Below are 13528 nucleotides of genomic sequence, written 5' to 3' on the forward strand. Positions count from 1 at the left end.
GTGTATGAGTTACATTTCCTCTTTCTAGGTATTTTAAGTTACAAATATATATATATATATATATATATATATATATATATATATATATATATATATATATATATATATATATATATATATATATATATATATATATATATATATATATATATAAAACTGACACGTAATACTGAGGACCTTGTCACAATTAATTAAAACTAACAATACTGATTTGTGTGAATGAACAAAATTCAATTACTTATTTGTTACACTAAAACCGCATTTCTAAAATTATTCATTAAATCTAATTACATTAAAACTAAACAGTTATTCAATAAAATAATATATACATATTATATATTATACATATACATACAGATATTATAGATTACATTTATTAAACATGTTGAAACGAACATTTATACTGGCCTATATTGTGCAATAAACATAATTCATCATTTTTAGGCATCCTCTGCTTTTCTAAATGTGAATTATATGCAGGTTATATGTTTTTTTAACAATAATGTTTGTAAGAGCTGATATAATTTTATTATAGAATAACTTAAATGAGTCTTCAGGTACATTTGGGTCTTGACATGTTAACTTCAGTCATCAATGTTTCCAAACCGTTTTCTATACTGCTCCAAACAAAGATCTAAAACAGTGAAAAGCTGACAGCCAGAGAGTAAACGAAAGAATCCAGAAACAAAGTTCTAGCATAAGAGATCATACACAAGTCAAAGTGATGTCAACTGGTGAGAGATAAACTACTGTATGACAATGACCGAATTGGAAAATGATGTTTCACTGAGCTATTTTAGACACACTGTCGTCTATTTTTGATCCCTTAATCTCTGTGTGGTGTGAGGACGCAGAGACTAAACACAATCAATCAGAAACAAAATAAAGCCTGTTTTTAGAGTAAAGTTGTATTAACGGTATTAAAAGTTCAAGCCTAAAATAAATATTTAAAAAAAAATCCTCGCCTTTTCTACAACCGGCATTCTGAGATGAACTTTGTTGTTTTACATGCGCTGATGTATGAGTATTGTATGGATACAATTATTTATAAGTTGGCATGATATTAGTTGAGAACAATATACCGTGATCTGTCACCAGAAGGTGGCAGCAGTTCTCTAATATTAGCTCTCCTGCAGACGTGTTATTTTTGAGGAACAGTAGGCCATTTGTGGCCAAAACTACGTATGCAACGATTCTAAATGAGGAGAATCCTCAGGACAGAACACACACAATCAAGTATTCTCTGCTCTGAGAGCAGAGGGCACAAATATCTATCACATATTCTTTTTTAACAATAAAATAAAGTCTCATTAGGTGTTTATCCCTTTTATTTAAAAATGCCCAATCTAAATAGAACAAATGCAGTCTGGCATTTCTGGAAAATATAATATTTAGAAGTCTCTAAGTTGACTGGATTCATATTGTTTTAAACTATTTTCTTGTTCACTGTTTAATGCTTATTATCTTTAACAGATCTTCCACAACATATTCAATCATCATCCAGAGTTATAGACCAAAATATCAGACACTATTTCAGTGGCCACATTTGCTCTGTCATGTGGAACGTTTCAACAGTAAAATTCAGTTCAGTTTAATTAAGGAAAATTAACATTCTCTTTTCATTTGAGACCATTTATATAGAGTTTTAAATTATGTAATATTATTGTATGTATTATTCTTGCTGTTTCTGGCATAATAAGTTTGTATCTTTGTATATCGGTCAAAGGCAAAACTCGCCATTTTGGAGTCTGCATCAAATTAAATTGACAAAACTTTTTTTATACACATAAAATGCATATTTGATGCAAGTGAAGTGTTTACATCTATTTATGTAACAAATGAAACTTAAATTGACCTGTACTTATTAAAATATATTGAAAGAATAAGTGATTTGTGGCCAAAACTACAAAAACTACATATGAAACGGTTAAATGAGGAGAATCCTCAGGACAGAACACACACAATCAAGTATTCTCTGCTCTGAGAGCACAAGGCATAAATATCTATCACATATTACGTTCTTTTTTAACAATAAAATCTCATTAGGTGTTTTTAAACCCTTTTATTAAAAAAAAAATAGAAAAAAAATAGAAAAAAAAGCAGTTTAGCCTTTCTGTAAAACATAATTGGTTATATTTAGAAGTCTCTAAGTTGACTGGATTCATAATGTTTTATACTATTTTCTTGTTCACCATTTAATGCTTATTATCTTTAATAGATCTTTCACAACATATTAAATCATCCAGAGTTATAAACCAAAATATCAGACACTATTTCAGTGGCCACATTTGCTCTGTCATGTGGAACGTTTCAACAGTAAAATTCAGTTCAGTTCAATTAATGCTCTTTAGGAAAATTAACAATCTGTTTTTATTTGAGACCATTTTTTATAGAGTTTGAAATTACGTATTATTATTGTATGTATTATTCTTGCTGTTTCTGGCATAATAAGTTTGTATCTTTGTATATCGGTCAAAGGCAAAACTCGCCATTTTAGAGTCTGCATCAAATTAAATTGACAAAACTTATTTTATACACATAAAATGCATATTTGATGCAAGTGAAGTGTTTACATCTATTTATGTAACAAATGAAACTTAAGTTGACCTGTAGTTATTAAAATATATTGAAAGTATAAGTGATTTGTGGCCAAAACTACAAAAACTACAAATGAAACGGTTAAATGAGGAGAATCCTCAGGACAGAACACACACAATCAAGTATTCTCTGCTCTGAGAGAACAAGGGCATAAATATCTATCACATATTACGTTCTTTTTTAGCAATGAAATCTCATTAGGTGTTTTTAAACCATTTTATAAAAAAAAAAAAAACAGAAATAAAATAGAAAAAAATGCAGTTTAGTCTTTCTGGAAAACATAATTGTTCATATTTAGAAGTCTCTAACCTGACTGGAGTCATATTGTTTTAGTATTTTGTTGTTTACCGTTATATATATATTATCTATACATTGTAAAACCCAACAGTCGACTTTATCAAATGAAATGACTGTATTCAACTCAAAATTTACTGAGAGTTAATTCTACTCATTTGAAAAGAGTGTTAAAGGTGATGAGTTAATTAAATACTTCATTATTTAAACTTAAATGGAGTAAGTTCACGGTACTCATACAGATTAGTTTTTTTAACTTCAATGGTTTGTAGCAGTCGGTTTCCTCAAACGGTTTGAGTTGCCTTAACTTATTGGGTTTTACAGTACTCAGATGGTTTGAGTTCTCTTCATTTATCTGGTTTTTCTGTGCTCAAATTGCTTCGTTCACTCAAATGGATTAAGTTCACAGTACTCATTAGTTTTTGAACTGAAATGGTTTGAGTTACCTTCACTTTGGGTTTTACAGTGTAACAGATCTTTCACAACATATTCAATCCAGAGATATGAACCAATATATCAGACACTATTTCAGTGGCCACATTTGCTCTGTCATGTCATTCAGTTCTCAGTTAAGTTAATTAACATTCTGAGACCATTTTAATTTATGCATTATTATTGTATGTATTATTCCTGCTGTTTTCTGGCATAATTAATTTGTATTTTGTATACAAAACTCGCCATTTTTAAGTCTGCATCAAATTAAAATCATTTTCGGCTTAGTCCCTTTATTAATCTGGCGTTGCCACAGTGGAATGAACCGCCAACTTATCCAGCATAGGTTTTACGCAGCGGATGCCCTTCCAGCCGCAACCCATCTCAGGGAAACATCCACACACACACACACACACATACACTATAGACAATTTAGCCTACCCAATTCACCTGTACCGCATGTCTTTGGACTGTGGGGGAAACCGGAGCACCCAGAGGAAACCCACACGAACACAGGGAGAACATGCAAACTCCTCACAGAAACGCCAATGGAGCCGAGGATCAAACCAGCGACCCAGTGACCTTCTTGCTGTGAGGCGACAGCTCTACCTACTGCGCCACTGCATCACCCCCTTTATTTTTATTATATATTGTCTAATGGTTAAAACCACTAGCAAAGCATAACGATTTTAAATGAGATTTAATTAGTATTTTGAGGCTGCGCTGTGATCTTTAAACTTTTCATGTCATCATCTGCGTTGACTATTTTCTAAATATGCCTGCCAATATTTTTTTTTTGGTATGTATAAACTGTTGTATGGCGACGCAGTGGCGCAGTAGGTAGTGCTGTCGCCTTACACCAAGAAGGTCGCTGTTTTGATCCTTGGCTCACCTGGCGTTGATGTGTGGAGTTTGCATGTTCTCCCTGCGTTCGCGTGGGTTTCCTCCGGGTGCTCCGGTTTCCCCCACAGTCCAAAGACATGCGGTACAGGTGAATTGGGTAGGCTAAGTTGTCCGTAGTGTATGAGTGTGTGTGTGAATGTGTGTGGATGTTTCCCAGAGATGGGTTGCTGCTGAAAAGGCATCCGCTGCGTAAAAATGTGCTGGATAAGTTGGCGGTTCATTACGCTGTTGTGACCCGGGATTAATAAAGGGAATGAATGAATGAATAAGCTGTTGTTAAATGATATAGCATTTTAGTTGGTGTATCCTCTGAAGTCTATAGCTGTGTAGTAAAGAATTAAATATGACTGTTTATAAATGTATGAAAGTGATGCGCTGTTTATGCATGATCACAAAAATGAAAAGGGGCAGATACAGAACATGAGATGTTTTCCCAGAAATCTCTCTTGATATTCTTTCCCCACTGTAGAGTATGAAGTTTTTTTCACCCACGTTGTCACCCAAAAATAAGTGAGGTTTAATATAGTCAAACTTTTAACTCATGACCCATTAGTGTTATGTCACATTACATAAAACAGCCCCTTTCAATGAAAGAGGTAATTTGGGGAATTAGTCGCCTTCTCCTGGTCTGATGTTATATTAAGATCTGCACGCCTTCCTCAAAAAAATAAATACTAAATTCACAGAGACCTGCACGATTATATGATTACATGACAATCAGCACGGTAACGTTTCAGCATTCATTGTAAACCTATTGGCTTAATTTAGCTGTGTATAACCAGACACTGATTCTATTAAAACTGGACGTGGTACGTGTTGAATGTCTTTTGTCATGCCCTGCATTAAGTTGCATGATAAACAGTGGACCCCTTATGAGTCCATTCATCTGATTTCATGCAATATTTCATCCTTCATGAGAGGATGTGATTCTATTTAAGTGAGCAATAACACCATGCAATCACTTAAAGTAAGATATTACACTCGCGGGCTTGCAACCGCTAGCACAGCGATCCTGCTTCAACAACAGAGGCCGTAGTCAAAAATCAGGAGGATAGGTTAAGCCACAAAAGAGTTAACCGATGCTTTAAAATGACAAATTATTATTATTATTATAGCCCAAAAACAAATAACACTTCCTTTTTTGACACACACACAAGTGCTCAACTGGAACACACAGAGATGGTTGGTTTTCCTACATTCTAAGGTTGCAACAATCAGCTTTGTATGTATGTGTGTGTCATCTGTTTTTGAACCGAGCGCCCGCATGACTGGAGTATTTTGGTCACAGAGCTTAACAGTTTCTTCATTTGTGTCGTCAGGCTGGCCTCCTTTTCTTGTGTAACTTGTTAATAAAAAGAAGAACAGCTCTCATAAAGGTAGCGGCATATGAGACCTTGTGTAATACTACTTCATCAAAACATGGCCGGTCTAACGTTGTTTACACCTCCAAGAAAGGCCACAGGGAAAATCCAAGAATTCAACGAGTTTAAGAGAGAGAGTATAAACATATTTTACAATGTAGTTGGATAGGCTTAGATACACCTCGTTTTGCTTTGGAGAAAGTAATTCATGTCACTTGGAATTTTTTATCTAAAGAGGAAGTTAAGCCATGCTACTGGCGCAGAGGTAGACGGAAGGGGAAAACGCCACTAAACACATATGCTACAAGAATAGCACTGAAGTTCAGAAAATAAAAATGTACCTCAGACGACAGTTTCACTTCACTTTTTGATCACACAATTTTAGACCAGACTCTGAAGCTGAACGTCGCCGAAAGCTTCTTTAGATTCATTCTTCTTGTCACTTCTTGTGTGTTTGCAAGGCAAAATCAAGTAGGGCCAGTTTTCATGCCTTAGATTAGATCTTGACCAGATGTTTTCACTGTTATGACGATCACACAAACAACATTTCATCTTCGTTTAACACCTTAGTCTATCAAAGTTGCTTTAAATGCTCGTTTGGCGTATTATTTATTTCGCTGACAAACTCAGTAGTCATTCAGGTGTGTTGTTCAGTAACCAGACACAAACCTGAGCGACCATAGTTTCCACCGAAATACCACAAAACAACTTTTTTCAGTACTTTCTATGGACGGTGTACAAGCCTAAAACCTAATGATAGATTCAGATTTATGTGATTTATATTATATGATTTATTATATTAATAATTATTAAGAGAATGGGTCACAACCTTTCACATACTTTCATTCTACGTAACAATTAAAAGAGACACATCACAAATAATGCCAAAATTAGCTGAAAATTAAAGCATGGGTGCAAGATATTTTTAGTATTTCTCTGCATTATGTGATTTTTCCAGCTATAATCACTATTGTACAGTTGAAGTCAGAATTATTAGCCCCCTTTGAATTTTTTTTCTTTTTTAAATATTTCCCAAATGATTTTTTACAGAGCAAGGAAATTTTCACAGTGTGTCTGATATTTTTTCTTCTGGAGAAAGTCTTATTTGTTTTATTTATGCTAGAATAAAAGCAGTTTTAAAAAAACATAATAATAATTTTAAGGTCAAAATTATTAACCCTTTTTAGCTATATATTTTTTCAATAGTAAGTCTACAGAGCAAACCATCATTATTCAATAACTTGCCAAGCTACCCTAACCTGCCTATAACCTATTTAACCTATTTAAGCCTTTAAATGTCACTTTAAGCTTTATAGAAGTGTGTTGAAAAATATCTAATCAAATTTTATTTACTGTCATCATGGCAAAGATATATTAAATCAGTTATTAGAAATGAGTTTTTAAAACTATTATGTTTAGAAATGTGTAAAAAAAAAAAATCTTCTCTCTGTTGGGGAAAAAAATAAACAGGGGGGCTAATAATTCTGACTTCAACTGTACACTAAACAGGCCAGATAGTATTGGATACTAGCAGGTCATTAGATTGTCTCTTCATAAAAAGATACCAGGACACATTAGGAGTGGGACAACAAGTAACTAAAGTTGAGTTGACTCCACCCATATAAATTACATAACTATCCTAGAGAAGCAGGACCAGGATATAATGAAGAATCAATGCAGATTTGTGCCTTCTTGCCTGTACTGTACCTTTGCCTGTCTTAGCATCCATTGAAACTGTATTACTGTAAATGCATTTTCTGCATATATATGAAGACTTTAGATGCAAAAACCTCTAAATGCCGTCTGAATTTCTGCTTTAAAATTAGCATTTTTATCAGGCTCCTGTGTGTATGTTCAGTAATATCACTTTTATGGCAAAGAGTAAGTCCTTTTTCTAGTCTTTAAAGTGAAATATCTCAACATAATCAAAAGAGGCTGAGAAAAATGTTGGCATTAGGAGGTTTTTGCTTCTGAACTCTACCTTAGTATCCCACCAGTGACGATATACAGCCAAATCTCTTCACTAACGCCACTTTAAAGCTAGTATTTGAATGATTCTCTAGCATAATGTCTAAAGTGATGGCAAAACTGATGATTTTGCTTACATTTTAAGATTTTAAGGCTGAACGGCCATCACTCTATAGATTTCCAAGTATTTCTCTGTTGCAATCGGGATATCGCAATATTTAACGTTGAAAAAGCCAAAGCAAAGCAATCACTACCAGATTACTGTTGTCTTTGCGATAAGGAAAAATGCTAAACACATGCGGGCATTCCTTCTTTCTTTCTGTTTACTGAACTAGTCTGCAGTAACGAAAACAGGAGATACATTAGAAACAAACAGATGGCCAACCAAAAAGTAACTCAGTGTTTTACAAAGAGTGGCCAACACAGAACACATACATTCCTGTTATGTGATGTCATCTCACAATCAATACACAATAATTACTATGGTATAAATACAGCACTACAACAATGTCACTCCCTGACAGCAATGTCACTCACCAATTTTATAATGATTTGATCAGCTGTCTAACGATCTTTTCTCTTCTAAGGGCTTATTATGCAGTCTCTGACGCCATCTCGTGGATGGACGTGCTGTATGCCCGAAATTATAAATATTTAAAATAGGCACTGTTCTTATAAATAAACTGCATAGATGCAATCTAAACAACTACATTCTCGCCTTAAAAAGCCTAAAAAGTACTTATCTTGTCTAAAGGCTGATTTATACTTCTGCGTCAAACGCCGGCGTATGCTACGGCGCTGACGCTAGCCCTTCGCCTTGGCCGTCAGTGTGGCTGACGTGCACCTCTCAAAAATTGTAACTACACGTCGCAACGATGTGTAGCACAAGCTCTGTGATTGGTCGGCTTGGTAGCGCTGACGAGTCAGGGCGGGAAAGAGAGCCGCGCGAATGGCGCGAGCGATTGTTTACAAGTGTGGAGTCCCGTGAAGAAGCTCCGGATGGAAAGTTTTGTTTTGTGTTTACCTCATAGTTAAAGTTGTTGCACGTCCGCCGGTTCCTGCCTCAAAATGAACGAGTTTGAGTCACTTGTACAACCAGGAAGTGTTCAGGAAACGCAAAACAGAAGCGAAGAAACTCGACACAGAGGAACATTTACACCTCACTGCCAACTTGCGTTTCGGAAGTGTTAATGCTGACCAACAGAGACAGCGCGCAGAAGTATAAATGCACAGCTGCGCGCGTTGCATGCGCCGTGAGTTACGCTGGTCACTTGACGCAGAAGTATAAACCAGGCTTAACAGCTGCAATATTTATCAAACTGTAGTGAGTTTATTGATCTCCTGTCACTATATTTGTGCAGTAATACAGATAAGTGAGGAGGCTGTAGAAGCTTTACTATTGCAAAATAAAGCATGTCTAACAGCCAATCAGATTTGACAACCACACAGAACTATAATTGCAACTGAGTAATAAACCATTAGTACCTGTACAGTGTTAAACCAGAAATTTTTAGAAAATACTTAATGTTTTTATACCATTTCATGTCAAAGATTTTAGATATTTGTTTTATACTTAAAAAATAAATGCAAAATAACAGTTATACACACATATGATTTGCATTTCGCATATACCACAATTTATATATCAATTTAACACGACTGAGTTTCAACTGTTGCAGTACAGTCGAGATCTCAGAAGTGGTACAGTAAAGGTCAACATAACCATATTAATAAAATAAACAATTTTAATACATTATTCTTACCATATGTAGACTATTACCCCATATGCTTAAAAACTAGTATATTAATTTGGTGGAGACTATGCAAACACAATATATGATTTAAGTACTAAGTCACAAACTTTGCATCAGCTCGTCTGCACACATTTGACACAGCAGATGAAAGTATAGTCGCACCACCAGAATCTCCTCTCTCTCTTACCTAATAAGAGCAGCCTGTGCGTCTGCTTGTACTCTCTCTTCTCCGCCTTCAGGCTCTTGTCAATGTTTCTGCTCCGCTTGTTCTCCGCCTTGACCCGCGCCCGCTCCTCCGCCCGCCGCCGCTCTCTGAGCTGCGGGTCACAGCTGTCCGAGTGGCCGCCCGACTCCGCATCGATCCCCGCGCCCGCTGCGCTACGGCCGCCCGTGTACGTGATCGCCGATTCTGATAACCGAGATCTGAAGCTGTGGCACATCCCCATGACCAATGCTTGCTGTTTAACATCCGTATAGGAAAGTCTTGAAGGATAAGAACACCATGATGATGATGATGATGAAGATGGTGATGATGATGATGGTGGTTATCCAGGTCAGGTGGAGAGAAAGGCTCGCTATCCCTTACAGCATTACCGCTCAGGCTTTCCAAAGGTGTCGTTTAGCCGCATCGGCTTTTCCCCCTCAGGTTCTGGTATTGACAGGAGTGAACTTTGACCTGACACACATAGCGCACTTTTCACTGTTTGTTATTCTTGCTCTACTATTTCTGGACGCCGCTCCAAGTCCCTCCTCGTCCGCTTCTCGCTCGCTCCCGCCGCTGACCGGAGATCAGTTTTCTGCTGTAACTTTTTTTGCACGGCGTTAAATTTTCACGAGCAGCAGGGGGAGGTCACTCACTCCGTGACGTTGCTTAAATATTTGCGGCTCCACAAATTTTACTTTAAGGGAGATTTTAATATATATGTATGATTGTAGGCTATATAAAACAGGATTTAAATCCTGTAATAAGTGTTATTAAATTAGGTATTTTATAAATAATTTTCCCATATCATCCTTTATGTGAGGCTACAATGTACGCATTGAACTTAAAAGTACTTTATGAAACGAAGTATTTATTTCAGCGGTCGCCCCCGGCGGTTATCTTATATTGGCTGTTATTCATGCTGTTGTATAATGTTGTTGTTCATTGAATAAAAAAAGGTCACTCTGTGACGTCACGTGGAGAAACAGCAATCACGATTTTACAGTGTTGCGAGACATTTACTCCTCTTATCAATGCAATGTTTGGTTATCTGCTCATAGTTTTAATATTGTTTTAATGTATTGCAGGCCCGTTGGCAGCCAAATAAAAGGGCTGGTTCTTTTCTTCTGGTTATCATTACCACACTTTTTTAATGCAGCAAAAATACTTCCTACATTTATGACTACATGTTTTGTTTACAAAAATGTTTTTTTATTTACAAATGTGCATTTAAACTGTAAGGTTGTTACATTTTTATATGAACTGTAATGAGATTTGATTTTTAGAACTATGAAAAATGCTTATTAAATGCTAATTTATTATCATACATCAGAAAACAATTGCAATCTCTTAAAGCTTGTTTTAAATTAAGAACTGTACTCTATATGCAGATAATAACAAACTGGCCAGCTTATTTCCTCAGTCAGAATTTGTCCATTTAAATAATAAAAGCCTTCTTTTATTGGTTATTTTATTGGTTATTCTTCTTAAAGACTTCTTCTATTGGTTATTTTCACAATTTATGATGGCATACTGTCAAAATAGGACAAATTAGCTCATTTAGGGGCCAAATTCTGGACTTTGTCAGAAGGTGGGTGGGTCTTTCAAACCACCCATCCCTCCACCCCCCACCGGTACAGGCCTGTATTGTATTTTTTAAATAATTTTATAGTGATAGTTTTCATTGTAGAGATGAGATATACAGTACAAATGATGAGTTGTCATAACCCAATGTTGGGTTTTATAAAAGAAATATAATATTTATATTGTTTATATAATATTTATATTGTTACCTTATCTACTGTGGAGGATGTTTTCTTCCACTCTGGGGTGATTTTGTGTCTTAATTTGGCCATTACTTTTTCTGTTTCAGCTAGCAGAAGGACTTTTGGTTACAAATCTTATTTTGACACATATTTTGAGAAAATTCATTCATTCATTCCTTTTCTTTTCGGCTTAGTCCCCTTATTAATCTGGGGTCGCCACAGCGGAATGAACTGCCAACTTATGTATGTATTATTCTTGTTGTTTTCTGGCATACTTAATTTGTATCTTACAAAACCCGCAATTTTTGAGTCTGCATCAAATTAAAATCATTTTCGGCTTAGCCCCTTTATTATTCTGGGGGTGCCACAGCGGAATGAATCACCAAATTATCCAGCATATGTTTTACACATGGATGCCCTTCCAGCTGCAACCCATCACTGGGAAACACCCACTCGGCTTACCCAATTCCCCTATAGCACATGACTGTCGAGGAAACCGAAGCACCCAGAAGAAACCCACACAGAAACACCAACATGCAAACTTCACACAGAAACGCCAACTGACCCAGCCAAGGCTCGAACCAGCTACCTTCTTGCTGTGAGGCGAATGTGCTACCCACTGCGCCACCCTGTTGCCCATTTTGAGAGAATGCTTTGAATTAAAAAACCTCAGAAATATACTCTGGGCAAATTTACTACCCTTTTGTTATGTTCGAGATGACAATATCCACTAAATGTTAATTAACAGATAAATATATATTTTTTCAACCTCAGTCCTCATTAAAACTAAATTGCATAGAAAATTAGAGGGTTTTAACTCTTTTAATTGCCAAATTCACAAATTATGTCTCTGATTTGGTGGGGGGGAAAAAACACACAAAATGGCGTACTTTCAATATCAAAAGTAATTGTGAACTGGATTCTTTTATCAAAGTCTTGGACATGTGAAACTACATTAGCTTTGATGCATTGCTTTTATTTAATTTTCTTTTTTTCTCCCTAATTTACTGTTGGGCAGTTTTGCTACATTGACTTCCAGTATAACCATGTTGTTTTGATTACAAATCCGTGACACCATATAATCATGCATTTTTGATTGTTGTTAGTTGAGGTCAAAATAGTCATTTTTACTGTTGATCATCCACTGGCATCATTAACCCGTTACATAGGCCTGTGCAAAAAAGCTTAGTTTCTAGATTTTATATTGAGATTTTATATTGAGTATAACAGCAAATAATTAAACTCTGTGTATGTGTGTCTATGAGTGTGAGAGTGACCTTTGTACACCTTGATGCGTCTGAAAAAATCTAAATATGCATCTCAGCTCTCAGAATGGAACAAATAAAAACAAAGACTGTGTAGTTATGCACCATCAAATGTGGTTATAATGGAAAACAACAGGGCAAAAACAGCCACCAACAGTAAATTAGGGAGAAAAAATGAAAATCTAGCAATGCATCAAAGCCAATCTTGCTACTAATCATTCACATATCCAAGAGTGTGATAAAAGATTTTAAAAAATCCAGTCCACAATTACTTTTTTTATTGAAAATACGTCATTTTGTGTGTTTTTCCACCAAATCAGTGACATCACTGAATTTGCCAATTAAAAAGTGAAAATACTGTAATTTTCTAAACAATTGAGTAGTTTAGGACTGAGGTCGATTAACAAATTTATGCAAAGATAATTTGAAAAAAAAATATTAATCTGGTGAATTTTTACAGCAGTTCAATTCAGTGGATGTTTTCATAACATAACTCAAGGGTAGTACATTTGAACAGTGCACAAGGGTTAAACATAATTTAAATTACACCCAGCGGTTTGGTTTTTCCAGGGTTTGTCATATTTGACCCAATGTTGGATCACACTGAGCCATAATTTTGTTATAGTGTAGATAGATAGAAAGCAAGAAAAAAACACGTGTGATTAAAAGTCAAATATTTTCAATTTTCTGTAGCTTTTTTTCTAAGGATCTTTTGTAAAATTTTTTAATTATGTAGATCAGCATAATTTTGTATTTTAAACTCTGAATTGCTGAATTTAAACCCATTGTGTGCTTCCCTATGTGTCGTTATATTCAAATTATTTATTAATATTATATTGTCATTACTTGATGAAGATCTTTAAAATTTCCTTAGTTTAGCTCCATTAATGCTGCGGAAACTCTGACTGTATTAAAATAAGTTTAACAATAGCAGTTCTAGCTTTTGAAACTACAGGATGCATTAAATATAAATATGGTATTCAAT

General features: G+C 35.3%; 1 protein-coding gene across 2 annotated transcripts in view; it reads right to left on the reverse strand.

Annotated features, from left to right (window-relative positions):
- gnas (GNAS complex locus) overlaps window positions 1-10109 on the reverse strand; it is a 61376-nt gene extending 51267 nt beyond the window's left edge. For both annotated transcript variants that reach the window (XR_012408217.1, XM_001335696.7), the window contains exon 1: window positions 9498-10109. Coding sequence is in view for 1 of the 2 variants with exons in the window: in XM_001335696.7 (XP_001335732.1) it covers window positions 9498-9756 (259 nt within the window). In the remaining variant the exon portion in view is untranslated. The remainder of the gene's footprint in view (window positions 1-9497) is intronic.
- Between the last annotated feature and the right edge of the window lie 3419 nt (window positions 10110-13528).

The sequence above is a fragment of the Danio rerio genome, chromosome 6 (genome assembly GCF_049306965.1).
Source record: "Danio rerio strain Tuebingen ecotype United States chromosome 6, GRCz12tu, whole genome shotgun sequence".
Lineage (NCBI taxonomy): Eukaryota > Metazoa > Chordata > Actinopteri > Cypriniformes > Danionidae > Danio > Danio rerio.